The 14778-nt window shown below is 39.6% G+C and overlaps 1 protein-coding gene across 15 annotated transcripts in view; it reads right to left on the bottom strand.

The window, feature by feature from the left end:
• OBSCN (obscurin, cytoskeletal calmodulin and titin-interacting RhoGEF) overlaps window positions 1-14778 on the bottom strand; it is a 184565-nt gene that overhangs the window by 53412 nt on the left and 116375 nt on the right. For all 15 annotated transcript variants that reach the window (XM_084509857.1, XM_084509867.1, XM_084509870.1 and 12 more), the window contains 15 exons: window positions 13253-13525; window positions 10734-12089; window positions 9978-10256; window positions 9540-9618; window positions 9031-9149; window positions 7925-8122; window positions 7165-7194; window positions 6961-7059; window positions 6288-6506; window positions 5380-5446; window positions 3013-3032; window positions 2569-2697; window positions 1582-1721; window positions 686-886; window positions 267-349 (listed from right to left, as the gene is read on the bottom strand). In XM_084509857.1, coding sequence (XP_084365983.1) covers window positions 267-349; window positions 686-886; window positions 1582-1721; window positions 2569-2697; window positions 3013-3032; window positions 5380-5446; window positions 6288-6506; window positions 6961-7059; window positions 7165-7194; window positions 7925-8122; window positions 9031-9149; window positions 9540-9618; window positions 9978-10256; window positions 10734-12089; window positions 13253-13525 — 3292 coding nt within the window. The remainder of the gene's footprint in view (window positions 1-266; window positions 350-685; window positions 887-1581; window positions 1722-2568; window positions 2698-3012; window positions 3033-5379; window positions 5447-6287; window positions 6507-6960; window positions 7060-7164; window positions 7195-7924; window positions 8123-9030; window positions 9150-9539; window positions 9619-9977; window positions 10257-10733; window positions 12090-13252; window positions 13526-14778) is intronic.

Below are 14778 nucleotides of genomic sequence, written 5' to 3'. Positions count from 1 at the left end.
GAAATAACCACCAGTATTCCATCACTAAAATCCTCCTATCCACCTTTCAAGTCACCCAAAGTAATTTAGATTGCCTGGATTTGGCTGAAAATGGCAAAAATCAGACTTCAAACATTGTAAGTCTTAGAAAGGGTAGGTGTCAGATCTCAGAAGAACAAAAAAGGCAACTCTGGCAGAAGGTACCTCAATGCCAACATTCACGTTAGTTCAAAAAACAGCAAGACTCAAAGTTGTAATAAAAAAAAAAAAAAAAGGCAAGACCTTACCTTAGTTTCCTTTTATATTCATCCTCAGAAACAAATTCTCCAGGAAACTCAGGAACTTCTGTTGATCCCCACTCTGGTGACAACTAAAACAGAAGAATAAAAAATATATATTCTCTTAAGTTAACAGTCCTTTTATCAGCACACACTGAGAAATGTCCCTCATGTGTTTACAGTCACTTTCAATAAATTCTAAAGCTGCAGTGTGAAATTCCTTTCTTGCTGAAAGATGCTCTTTCAAACCCAGGCACACCTGCACACACAGCCAAATAATGCCTAATCGTAACATGCAAAAAAAAACAATCATTTTGCAGACCTCTTCATTGACCTCCTCACTAATTATTTCATGCAAAAGCAATGACTATAGATGGCAACAAACCCACGTAATTTTACATAAAAATAAACACAGTATGATGAGTCACCTTTAATTTCTTGTCCAGATAAGCTGGAGATACCCAACCCTGCCGAGATGGGCTGGATTTTGTGGGTTTAGTCCTGACCAGCCACTTCAGAGGATGAGCCGAATCAAGGACTTCCACATATTGGCCTTCCTTCAAAGTGATGGTCTCCTTGTCAGGTGCAGCCGGCACATAGTCAGCTGTGACCATGTAGACATCAAAGATCTGTGTGGATGAAATGACAGTTATTTTGAGCTCTGAAAAGTGAATACAGTAACACCAGCAGAACACAAGTGTTTATCTATATTTAATGTTTTATTTCCCAGCCTCTTTATGGCAAAAAGAATCACTGTTTGCTTTTTGCAAGTTGGACACAGTTTCAAGGAGGCTTAAGCCATATTTTCAAAACTATCCAAGCTATTTGGGATTTACATGATTAAAGAATGAATTTTGCTCCCAAGGAAAAAGAATGGTCCTGAAAATGTCAAAACTGGCCAACATTGCCAAAGGTTTTTTTTTTTTTTCTTTTTTCTTTTCAGAAACTTTTTGAAATGAACATTCAAAACCATCCTAATTTACACTAAATTCTGTTTTTACCATTCTGATCAACTGTAACCAAGGCCACAGAAAATCAAGCTCTGACTTTCTGAAGCCGAGTGGTGAAAACAAAAGGTATTAAATAAATAAATGGTTAAGTTTTGACCATGTTGACTTGAACAATTTGTTCAAGATCCCACGGTGAGCCATGAGAATTTGATTCTCTTCTCTGCATCACAGTTCCAATATATTTTATTACTAAATGCACCTACTGAAGTGAGGTACATCCCCAAAGGGGTTGGAGATCCTTAAAATACAGGAGACTGATCATTCTAGTGTAAGGTTTTCTCCTTGTATGAAACTTCCCCATAAAGGTATCATACCTCTCCTCTGGAATCCCCATCTTCAGATTCAGATGAGGATTCCTGAGCAATGGATGAAGGTCTGGATCGTCCATGCCGAGGAGATGCAGAGGGAGTTTTTGACTCCTCATCGCTCTCTGCACCTGGCACTCGTAGTGTAGCTAAAAAGCAGAGCAACGCAAAAGTAAGAAATTAAGATCTCCTATTTAAACATGAACCAAATCTGTAACAACTTTCAGTGTCCTAAAAAACAAACATTGCCAGAGAAGAGCACTTGCAGTATTTAGTGTGATATCCTGCTGATATATAGGACTGAGTAAAAAACTGAGATGTTTTAATGCATAAGGCTATGTGCCTACTGCATGTATTGTTACTGCATTGCAAGAATATCTGCAGGAGAGGTATGTCTCTAGTTTTGCTTCAAGATAAAAATTTACTACATGGAAATAAATAGATGGTAAGATAATCAATACACAATGCACAAAACCAGATATTTTTCACATAATTCATCAAGTCCTTGATTTACCGCACAGCTATGCACAAAGTTTTCAGCCTTGACTAGATTTTAAAACCCATTTTGAGCTAAAATTTTAAGACATAGGAAGTCTTCAAAGCAGAATTCCTCTCTTACTCAAGAGTGATGCATATCTGAATAAATCAAAGCACCTACGATGTTCAAAATGAACTTCTTCCATTTTTACAATTTGTTCTACACTCCAAAGCTCACATTTAATCCTATTTACAATAAACATTGTATGCCTAAAATGGACACTAGCCATCTCAGTGTATTGTAGTAGCTTATTTATTCTTCAAATTTGTAGACTAAGACGTTAGTTTGGATGGGCTCTTACTAAAATTCTTTGTACTAAACATTTACTAATGTTCATATGCTTATGCAGGCTGTCTCAGAACCTGCTTCACAAACGTCACTGATATTTAAAGACCAAATGATAACAAAGACTTCATATTTTTCTAAACTAATTAAATTGTGATTGCCAGGTTGCTTACCCTGACTTATTTTTGCAGATACCATTTCTGAGATACGAGAGGTGAGTTTCTGGAAGAACTCTTCTGTTCCAACATCAGCTAATGAAATAGGGGTTTTGGGTACACCTTCCCTGCCAGCTTCAAGATCTCCTGGAAACAACAAAAAATCTATTAAGCATTGAATATGGTATTGGAAAGTCATTTTTAAGTAACAAAAGCTTCTGTGGAACGAAGGTCTAAGTTTCTTCACTTCTGTTGCTTTTATAATTGTTTGCTTGAATTTCCTTCACAAAAAAAAAAAAAAAAAATAACCCTGAACAGAGACCAGTCCCAAAAAGTTCCAATATTTTGGACAGTTACAAGAGAACAGAAGGACAAAAGTAGGTGGTGATCATGAAAAACATAGACAATCTCAGCTGTAGGTGTAAAGTACAGAAGAAGGTGAGAGAAAATAACTTCCCTTACCTTCAGAGGGTTGAACAGCTCTGAAAAAAAGAGAGTAAAGCATAGTTAGAAGTTAAAATGAAACATGTAGTAAGAAAATCTAATGGAGAAACAACTCCTCACAACTTGTGCATGAAGGCTGAGAACAGCTTGATTAGGACTCTGCTTGGTGTTGGGCAGTGCTGTTTATCCAGAACACCTCCACTGCTATCTAACACAACTGGGGAGTCACTGAAGTAGATCAGTGTCAGAGGGCTCACCCTAAAAGCAGACACCAGCACTGGCTCAGTTGAATCACTCCATATCCTACAGCTTGTACTGTCTGAATTCCTTTTGGCTACATCAAGATTTGGAGCACCAGGCTCATACAAGCACAAACACTTGGCTGTCTTAACCTTTGAGCCAAATCCCACCTGAGAATTCTTATTCCTGACTTACTTTAAATCTGTAACTTGATAAGACCTGGGTGCTTGGGAAATGGGTTGCAGAGTAACCTCTGTCTCTCAGGTGCCACGTGGACAAGCTGACAGCTCTTACTGGAGGAATTTTGATTTCAAAGAGAATCATGCTACAATGACAGCTTTTATTAGCACCAAGCTCATTCATGGGAAAGGGGCAGGAGACTGCATTGTCAATACTGACTGAAAATGGCTGCACAGGAGTGAAGAACCAGCACCATTTGCTTGCATCTGGTGAAGATATGCTTGTGGTGTTTTCCAAAACCACAGCTCTGTCAAGACACTAATGTCCTGAATGCACCATCTCTGCTATTCCTGTGCTTCTGGGAGTCAGACAACACCTCTTCTGTCAAATTGTGGCAATTGGGGCGAGTTTTCTGACAATGAAAATCAATGCTCTACCAGGCCTCTACAGAAAGAGTATCGGCATTTATTTATTTATTCATTGTAATCTTTCAGTGAAGCACCTGAGCATGGTTATGTGAAGAAATTACCGCAAACGAATCAAGGATATAAATTTTCATTGCACAAACCGATCTGCCCTAATTCTCTGTTAGTACACAGAAAGCAGGAGAGAGCTCACTCCATTTTCAGACAGTGATAAACCATGTATCTTCTAAGTATGCCTAACAAAGCCCCTGGGAGATGCTGCAGTGAACCAACTGAATTCATAGTGCAGCTTGCTTCACACCAAAATCCCCGTGCAGGTAATCTCTAAAATCAGCCGTAAAACCTGAACGCTAACAGGCAAGCTTGATGCTTTCATGAAATTACGTTTCAGCTGAAAGTTATCAACTATTATAAAGATTATCATATAGCAAACAGAACATTTATAGAGGAATACCAGCTATAAACTTTTGGAAGTTACAGACCAGTGTCACTTAGTCCAACCAGGACACATGTCCTCTGCTTTTTGATTAGGTCCCTTTTGTCATCAATGGAGATAGACACTTCCAGACAGCAAACTGACTCCTAGGATGGAAAATTCACGCTCTGGAGGAAGACTGATCAATGCTTGTAGGCTAGGTATATTCTAGAAGCTAAAGCATGTTTAGGTGGATATCAGTTTTCTGAATGTACCTCCCTAATAACCAGGCCAAGTATTGCAAATCAAGAGGTTATCTTAGGGGCATTTCTAAGTGAGAAGTTTGTGAGCAGACCTTTTTGATCTAATACTTTTTTTTTTCTTTCTTTTTTTTTTTTTTCTTTATTTTATTTTTGTGAAGCATCAGTGTATTTTATTGTTAGCAAGCGCATTACCCTGCATTTTTTTTGGCATTCTTCTTAGAGGATGAAAAAGTAACAAGATTTTTATATGGTCCTAACCAAATATTTTTTTGTCCCTTATCCCTGTCTTCCTTGATAATCAGGAAGAAATGTCTGACACTGATATTACAGCATTTATTGGACTCTTCATTCATGGGGCCTCAAACTATTTTACTAGTGTCCATGAATGAATGATCTGCATATCTTATATCAAGAACTATAAGGGATAGTCCCATTTTAGTGATGGGAAAAATGAGTTATAAAGAGTCAACGGTCAGTACTACAGATGTTGGTATTCAAAATCTGTGTTCAGGATCCTCAATGGAAATAGGCTCTTTTTTGTAGGTACTAAGCCACTCACTTCTCACTGTTTTACCAAAATCCTTTCCAGCTTCCTTGCAGCAACCAGACCAGTGAGCCCTCTGTCACACACAGTGGAGGGCTGTTAGCGTTAGGTTGGAGGTTGGACTCGATGACCTTGAGGTCTCTTCCAACCTAGAAAATTCTGTGATTCTGTGATTCTGTGATTCTGTGATTCTGTGAAATCTGGTGGTGAGACATATACAACATGTCCAAAGTACAACACTGCCTAAAAGTGACTTGGGAACTTCTGCAGGATGACACCAACACTGTTCCACTTCAGCATGGGTGGCCAGCCACTTACCCCAGCGTGGTCATTATGGCTTCTGATACCATCACGCGCTCTTGGGTCAGAACTTCAGCTTCTTTCACTGCAAAATTAGGATTTATCATCAGGATGGAAGACATAGGATGGTCTTTTTATATATTTATTTTAGGCACATTTTCTAGACATGGACTACTGGGAATACTGACATGGTGAATCTGCTTTCTTAGTAGCTCCTGAGCTGAGATACATACTCCCACTTATGTGATGCAAACATTTTGTTCCTCTCCCTGTATACAAAGATGTACGATTGTCCCATTTCTCTACAGTGCTCAAGCTATTCTGTTGTAGCTCTTAGTACAGTAAAAAAGTGGGATGAAAGGAAGGATAAAACAAAAATGCTTCCAAGTCCTTCCTAGTGCTGCTCCTACTCTCAGACTGTATTTACTTCCCCATCCTCTTACTACGGGGAACATGAAAGAAGTTAAGGAAAGCTCAGCAATAGTGGAATCAAATAATTCTGTCTGCCTTGGATTCCTAAATGCAACTCTGCAATGCAAAATATCCTAGCAGACTGAAATATTCATCTTAAAATATTTTATGATGAGTTTTTCTAGCTATTTTACATTGCTTTTTTTTTTTTTTTTTTTTTTTTTTTGTCTGTTTGTTTGTTTTGTGTGTGTGTGGTTAATGTAGTTCTTTCTCATACTTGTCTTCTGCTTATACAGAAAGGATGCTGCTTTTAATTGAAGCTAGAGTCAGAAATCAAAAACAGTATTATAAAATTTAAGAGCATCATCATCTGCAAGGCAAGCAAAGTCATAGCTAATCTTGTGAAAACATATTTATTTTGGTCATGACTTGATTATTTTCCTTATGACTCATACTCCTAGGACCTGTATGAAAGGTAATATGGAGAACATGTCATTATTATAAGAAAAATTTACCATCTGCAACTTCTAGGGTGGCAGTGCAGATGGACTGGCCAGCTTTGTTGGTAGCAATGCATGTATAAGCTCCACTGTACTTCTTTTTAACATCCAACAGGATTAGACTGTGATGCATATTTGAGCTGGCAAGTTTATATCCAGGAGTATCTGGTTTGATCCACAGGATGTCTTCCTGAGACTCTTCTTTCAGCCAAGTAATAGTTGGTGGTGGATGTCCTAAAAGGAAAACCAATGCAGTGAACTTGTTTTCCTAATGGTGTCACTTCCACACAATCACAAGCCATGCTGTGAACAAATGCTGCTTTTGATGTTTCCTGATTTTTCTCCAAAAATAGGAGTCATAATACATAATAAAGGAACATAAACCTTTCTATTGCACACTCATAAAGACATTAAAACCTTTTTAAAAGCCAAGGCTGTTAATCAACACATCTTCATAAGACTAATATTTATTTTTATCCCTATTTTTACATACAGAAAAATGGAGGTGAAGATGAGTAACATCCTGCAAAGTGCACAAAATCTCTTAGAATTGGGAGTAAAGTCCCAAACTTCAGATTAAATACAGGAGATGAGGCTGCAATGACTTGGGTCAGAGAGCATCCAAAATGCATCATGAAGTTATGCAATTTAAGTGTTATGCAGGGAGACTAGCTAACTATTCACTTACCTTCAACTTTTACAGATAATGTGATGCTGGCACCTTTCTTCACCTTTTTATTAGTAAATCTTTCTAGGAACCTTGGTGGTATCAGCTGCTCATGGGAATCTGAAAATGACATTATTGATGAAACATGGTGACAACTTCAGTGTGAGTTTAGACTACTGAAAAATTCCTGCAGGATCTGTCATCACCTGCTGTGGCTTCTCTCACCTGTTTCTGGCTCTTCTTTCTCATCAGGATCTGTAACACAAGGAGAATAAAATAAATGACAAATACAAATGCCTTTCTGTCCATGAGTTGATGAAAAAAAATAAACAGAAAAGGGATTCCAGAGGATCACCCATTGCAGAACATATTACATAAATCTTAGTTCTATTAAAACATTATTCTGAAGTACATTTATTAATAACGACAAGAAGGGTTCTATAGCACAGGAATGTATTCTGTTTAGGTTTTCAAGTACTATTACAACACATACTTGCAAATATCATTTTTACATCATAAAATACAATGCCTCCCTACCAAGATGACCTAATTAGTAATTTCATAACAATTATGTTAATAAATACAAATGCATCTGGTCATCTCTGAAAACACCAGTTTCCACAACTCTCAAAATTTTAATTTATGACAGTGTCTTACTACAACAGCCTGACATATGACTTATAAGAGGCCCTCAGTTTCAGTGAAATTAACCGTTAATGTTAACGAGGGCAGGAGTAAATTGTATGTTTATGAGACAACAATCAGATCCTAGAGAAGTGATATGTCTCATCTTTGGGACTCACAGTAAATTTACTGAAGAACTAAGATTAAAGCACGTCATGTTTTAACTACAGCCTTCCCCATCTCCCTTGACTTCCCTTCGTAGGCTTTCTCAAGAAAAAGAACTATACAAATGTAAAGATTTCCATTTGTAAAGGTTTCCATTTTTCCAGAAAATCAGGTGCCAAAAATAGGTCAGTATTACCTTTGACTACCAGCCTGGCTGATGAATATGCAGAACCAGCAGAGTTGATGAGAAATATTGAGTATTGGCCAGCATCTGACTTAGTGACATTGAGAATTTCCAGTGAGTGCAATTCCCTTTTATTGATCTTCAGGATACGATCCGAGGCCTTTAATGGCTGCCCATTCTTGAACCAATAGAGACGGGGCTCTGGGTACCCTGTGAGGAGCAGTTACAGACACAGACAAGAGAATGCATTAGCAACATTGATTTGGGAACATCTCCAACCAGGTAGATCCTTCTGGACAGCCAAAGAATCCTCAACTGTGCCCTGGGATGTTGTTTTGAAAGTTTACCCAACTAGAACTGACAGCAAAATCATGAAATTCTATTTATTTATAAAAGTTCTTTTGTGTCTCTTCAGTTTCTGGCACTCCACATATTTGTTGCATATCCAAATGCCTTCCAGGTTGGAAAGGTAATGATCATGCCTGACTTGCAATGTACATATGTAAGTGAAAAGTCCCTAGTGAAGTAAAATGTGGGTCTAAGCACTCTGGCTTATATCACAGTTTAAGTATTGGCTCCAAAAACTGAAGCCAAAAGATTTTTCATCATTTTTACAGGCAACAATCAGAAAACAAACAAACAAACAAAAAAACCCAGTACCTCTCCCTACCATAGACAGGCAACATCAAAAGGATGTTTCTGCATTTTTAAACTTGTAGTAGTGACTCCCTGACAGAGTAAGGCAAATCTAGTATTGTTTCATTTATTAAAGAGCAAAAAGAACACTCTCACTGTCTTTTTTTTCTTCCTTATTGTTCCTCTATAACTAATGTGCTCAGAGACAGCAGGACTCAGTTTTCAGAAGCGTATGTCTGTAAATATCCCTGTAGATATAGGAACAGAATGAGACACTTAATTTGCTTGAGTCTTCTGCAAAAGTCAATGCATTGGCATTGACTTGTCAGAACACACAGACATTCTTCTGTCTGTTTTGTGTAAACATGGAGCAAAATGCACAGACTGGGGAAACGACTGCAAAGCACATCAGAAAACCTTGGCCAGCAGTTCACCCTGACAACAAACCTGGAACAAACGACAGTGTTGTGAGCTCCCCTCACCTTTCACCTTCAGGTGGAATTTAGCCAGTGGTGCTCCAGGTGCCACATGAATATCATGAAGTTCATCAAGGATCTGGGGCAATTGCTCTTCTTCAGTGGTAGATTCCTCCTGTTCTCGACTAAGAAGTGATTAGAATTAGAAAGAAGAAAGTCAGCAAGCCAGCGAAGAGATAGAAATCAGAATTGCCTATTTTAGATTAATTTAGTCAGTGTATTTTGTCATTATGACAACAGATTCAGCACCATATGGCATTTAAAGTAATGGGAAGATATTGTGAAGAAATATCCAGGCTAGCCTCGAGGCAGCCAGCGTAAGTTTCCACATGATAAATGTCCAGCTGTTGTAGTTATGTATGTAGTTATCGTTGCATCTGAAAATTCAGCTGGTCGGTGTTCCTTTATGACATTAAACTGGCCATGCCAGATATATCAAAAACAGACTTTGTATAAATACATGTGGCAATCTTATCATTCCAAAAGTCAGAAAGAGCTAGAGTTTGATATTTTACCTTGAAATATATTCTTTGGCACTATAGTAAGAAGATGTCTCTGTTGCATCTGCTGCTGTCTCATAGTCAGTGCTGGTCACTGTTAAATGGAAAAGGAAATGTTTTATATACTCTGAAACTTTATATTACTATAAACATACTTTCCCAATTAATGTGACTGGCAGTTTGATTTCATTGCTGCTACTGCAGTAGGCTCCCACTTGCCCCTGCATTATGTAAAACATCTCAGTTTATCAGAAAAGCTTTGCTCAGAGCCTCTCTTTGGTATTGGCAAAACCCAGCTGAACCAAAGAGGTTTGGGAGTGAAACATTTTGTGGGCAACGTGTACATATTTTTAATATGTAAACAGTGTTTTTCTTGAAAAAAAATATATATATATCCACCTCTGAACATGACCCCTTCCCTCTGTTTTTTTCTACAGTGTTTTTGAGACTTACAGTCCACTCGAAGCTCAGCCTTGGTTGAAGCAACTCCCATGTTGTTTTCAGCAAGGCAACGGTAAACGCCCATGTCAGTGGGGACCACAGCTGTGATGATCAGCTGATGGCACCCCTCCTGGTCCTCGTTGATCATGTAATGATCATTTTCTTCAATAGCTTTCCCATCCTTGAACCAGCGAACCGTGGGGAGGGGTTTGCCAACAACAATACAGTCGAAGCTGACAGGATATCCATCTTGTACCTCTTGGTTTTGGAGCTCAGTCAAGAACATGGGAGCTAAAGCCAGGGTAGTTTGGAGAGAAGGAAGAAAAAAGGGGTTGTGTTAAAATATGTATTTTAGGAGCACTGCTGCCCAGAGCCTGAAGACTTCTGGTTTACGGTTTTAAATTGCATAGTAGTTTTCTCCATGACAATACTCAAGAAGAAACTCCCTGGAAAACACTGTGAAGATATTCCACCATATGCATTGTAATACCACAGCTGCAAACTGGAACATTGTCTTAGTTCCTCCCCTTTTCAAAATGTCTTTTCAGTCAGGCTTTGCAGTCCCTTGCCTTCATCACTGATCTGCCCTCCTCTCCCACATACAAGAACAAAAACTTTATCTTTTTTTTTTCCAAAAGTGCAAAGTTCCCAGGAAAATATCTACACAAAATTAAAACCAAAAATTGTAGAAATTAATTCAGGAGTGAGAACATTCTGACATGTTCTAGCTGCCTTTTTCAAATAATAAACAAAATGTGCTTTACCTACCTGTATCAGAAGTCAGCAAAGGTGGTGGTGGTCTCATTACTGGTGGTGCAAACTTCCCAGGGGTGGGCGGTGTTGCTTTCCCAATACGCAATTCAATTTTCTTAGGGCCCTGTTCTAAAATGTCAATCTCCACAGGAATTCCCAGAGCACCGAACATCTCTCTGAAACGAGTGGCGGCAGTTTTTGCCTCGGACAAGATTTCAAACTTGATGTAAATGTATTGGTCATCCTCACGATATGTCTGATGGTCAACCACATCTATGTCCCCTTCATCCGCGCTGACAAAGAGCTCTTCCTCCACATCAGATATCTCCGTTGAAATCTTGGCCCTGAAAAGTCTATGAAGTCTCCTTCCTGCTTTACGGAAAGCATCATCCAGCTCGCTGCCAGAGGAGCTCTCTGTCTCACTATCAGTGCTTTGTTTAATTTGCTTCTCCTTACGAAGCACTTGAGGTTCCTGCGTGCCAATCACCACCTTGGCACTATGTGAAACCTTCCCAAATTTATTGGATGCCTCACAGGTGTATTTACCTGCATCTTTCCTGTCCAGGCCAGTGATGATCAAAGAGCAGGTCCCATCACTGTAATTATCTATGTGATAGTAGCGACCATCCGAAAGTTCTTCCCCATCTTTCAGCCAACGGACTTTCATGTCAGTTTTGCTGTGGGCCACACACTCAAGGTGGAGAGTGCTTCCAGGCTCTCCACAGAAGTCTCTGAAGGTCTCAGTAAACACTGGACATTCTTGTTGCTTGATCTCTTTCCTGACTTTGTAGCCTTTGAAAGCAGCCTGGATCTTCACAGCAGCCTTGTTCATGGAAGGATCATCTAAATCTGCTATTTCTGGTTCAGCTGGCTTAGCAGCCGGGGCAGCCACAACAGTCTCCACACTGGATTTCTCCCACTGTTTCCATAATTTGCCTGTGGAGACAGACTGAACCTTGGTAGTAACACTGACACTTCTCTTTCCAGCTTTCTTGAGGTAGTTCACTAGTGAAGGAGTCCCAGCTCTGGACTCATCATCTGAGCTTGTAAAGGACAAATCTGCTTCTCCTGTCCTGGCCAGCTCATCACATGTGGAGTACTCCTCCGAGTAATAGTGAGACATCTCTGCTTCCTCCTTCTTCAGCTTCTGGAGCTTCTCGTCCTCTTCAGGCACCTCACTGATGGAATCCAAGGTGGGCTCCCGGCTCATCCGGCGTTTCTTGGCCAGAGCTTCCCACAGGAGGTGGAGGTCTCCCTCCTGTGCAGCCTCAGGGGGCAGCCTGGGCTGGACATGGCCATCCACCAGCTCTTCCTGTTGGCTTGGAGGGGGTGCTTCCCTGGCAATCTCTTTTAGCATTGTCACTGTAGGCACTGAGGAGAATTAAATTGATAAGATGTTAAAAGACAAAGTGCTCTGAAAAGCACATGGAAATAGTATTCTAAAGTCTTGTCAGAAGAGGACCAGTGGCACTTAACTAAACGTTTTGTTGAGAAAAAAATATAAATTTAATACAACTGGACATGATCTTGGGCAACGTGTTCAGGGTGACCTTGCTTCGGGCAGGTTGTACTACACACCAGATGTCCTTTTCAACATCATTTATCCTGCGATTTTATGCACGTGCTTAAGACAGGACCAGACAATAACTTTTTTTCTTCCTCACACATTTGAATAATAAAAAAAAAAAGAGCTTTTAGAGTATATATTTTAGAATAAATTTATGAGCTTTTAAAATGTTGCAGTTGATGAATATCTACTGCCAGTGGAGCCTGGAAAGCTATTCATGCTCACCCTGTTTTAAAGCTAGACAGGACTCCATGAACTGTCTTGAACAGATGTCCAGTGGCTGTAATGGGAGGTGAGACTCCCTTCAAGTGGAGGTACCTGCCAGTGGATACCCTGGGTTAGATTTGTCTAAGTCTGAAAGCTGTGACTCACTGACCTGCCACAGTATGGTGCCCAATGACACTGGAGGTGCTCCAGGCTGTTTGGGACATTCTCACGCGGCTTGCAGATACAACACAACACCTATGAGTAATCTTGGTCCCTCCAAAGAAGGAGATAGAGTCCAGGGACGGTATCCTAAAGCACCTCAGTTGGACTAGATGCCTATGTGTGGGCAATCGAAGGTTAAGGTTGCAATTCAGCTTCCTATGTGCTATGACCTAGTGCCATTTAGGATGGCCAGGACAGGGGCTGGCAGATATCACGCAGAACCTATGAATGAGCCTTGCTTTTTGAAGTGGTAGCTGAAGGCCAGGCAGGATACCCTAAAGTATCTCAGAAAGCACCAGAAACCCAGGTAGAGGCAACTGTATCCCACCTTAAACATCAGAAAAATCTTATGTGAGCAGATCAAAACTATTAGAAATTCAAGAATTTACTGATCTATACCAAAAAGGAAAATAACAATTCTTTGTAGATCTTAGACATAGCTTGTAAAAGAAAACAAATTCCAGTCCAACCCGTGGAGATGTCCCTAGATGTCCATAAACAGAACTGATTTAACAGCACCTGAATGCACACACCGTACCTTCAAGACACAAGCTGGCAACAGATTTGACTTCTGGAGAAATCATGCAGGTATATGTGTCCTGATCTTCAGGTTTAAATGAATGAATAATGAGTATTTGCTTTTTTCCATCGGAGATGATTTCATATCTCCCTCCAGCATGTATTTGTTCTTTTCCTTTCAGCCACGTCACACTCTCTTTGATTTCACTTGATAATATGCACTCCAGGCGAGCCACGTCCCCTTCTGAGACTGATCCTCCCACCAAAGGATGGGTGACTGTAACTGTAGGTTCTGCAATTAAAAAAAAATAAAATGGTGAATTAACACAGAGAACATACCACAATCTGACTTTAAGGCACTCCAGATCACTCTTTGAAATGTCCATCCTTCATTTAATTGCTGTAGACAAGCAAAAGAAAAGGAAAAAATCACTGGCAGCATCCAAAGTTTACACTTCCAAAACTGTACAAGCTCTCCTAGGGGTTAAACTAGCTCCACTTAAATATATACATGCAAAAGTCATTGCATTTTTTCCATTCCTGTGTTTATTTTCTGATCTTCATTTACCCATCACAACCAGTATTCAAGCAGTCCTACAGATCGTAGAAGATCTTAATATTTAGAAGTGAAAAACCAAAGAAACAAGAAGAATAAAAGAGAAAATAGATAATGAAAAGATGCATTCATCCAAGTGCTGAAAGAGAAAAAATAAAATTATGCTAGTTTAGGAAGAGTTTAAAAAATCTCAAAAATCATAAAGAATATCTAAAAAAAAAAACAAAAAACAAACAACAAACTGTCTTCTTGCAAATGACATACTGTTTGTACGTCACTGAAGCTCAAAATGAAGTCAAGAAAAATGCATCAAACGTGCAGATGTTGACTTGGACCTGACGACTCAGCACATGGCTAAGTTCCTGCAAGCAGCACACATCTGAGTGTGATCCACCCCTCTGCTCATTTCAGCAGGGTGAGGGAACCACTGCCCAAAATACCTTGGATTTGTTGTAGACAAAGTGAGCATATGCAGAGTTATCAGGGTCCAGCTGACACAGTGGAAGTTTTGTTGCAAAACCATCATTGAGTATCTGAGCTTAAGAGCAAAAGAAGATTTTTTTTTTTTATTACCATTATTCTCACTTTGAGGAATTTACTTGGCACTCAGCTATCACAGAAGGAGTTGCAAGAAAACAAAGATTGAGGCAGTGGCTCTGCCTTCCAAAAGTGGCACTTCCAAAGTTACACCAAAAGACAGCAAAGAAACTGTTCTTCAGCACTCCTTCATGGGGGTTATTACAAAAGATATGCAAATAATGTAAAGAGAGAGGAAGATGGGTGAAGAAGACAACATTGCCCATCACAGCTTCAGTAGCAGGGTCTCGGTTGCCACAAACACATTCCAGCATGCTCCTCCTGATGCATTCCATCTGAACTCCACCAGAAAAGAAACTCATGGTCACCGGACAACACATGGATGCAGTGCAGGCCGCAAGACAGCTTGATGCAGGTTGGAGAAATAAGGGTCGAGTACTAACAACACAGCA

This window comes from Aythya ferina (genome assembly GCF_964211825.1).
Source record: "Aythya ferina genome assembly, chromosome: 2".
In the NCBI taxonomy this organism is placed as follows: Eukaryota; Metazoa; Chordata; class Aves; order Anseriformes; family Anatidae; genus Aythya; species Aythya ferina.
Note: the sequence above shows the minus strand (reverse complement) of the source record. Positions and strands in the feature narration are given on the sequence as shown.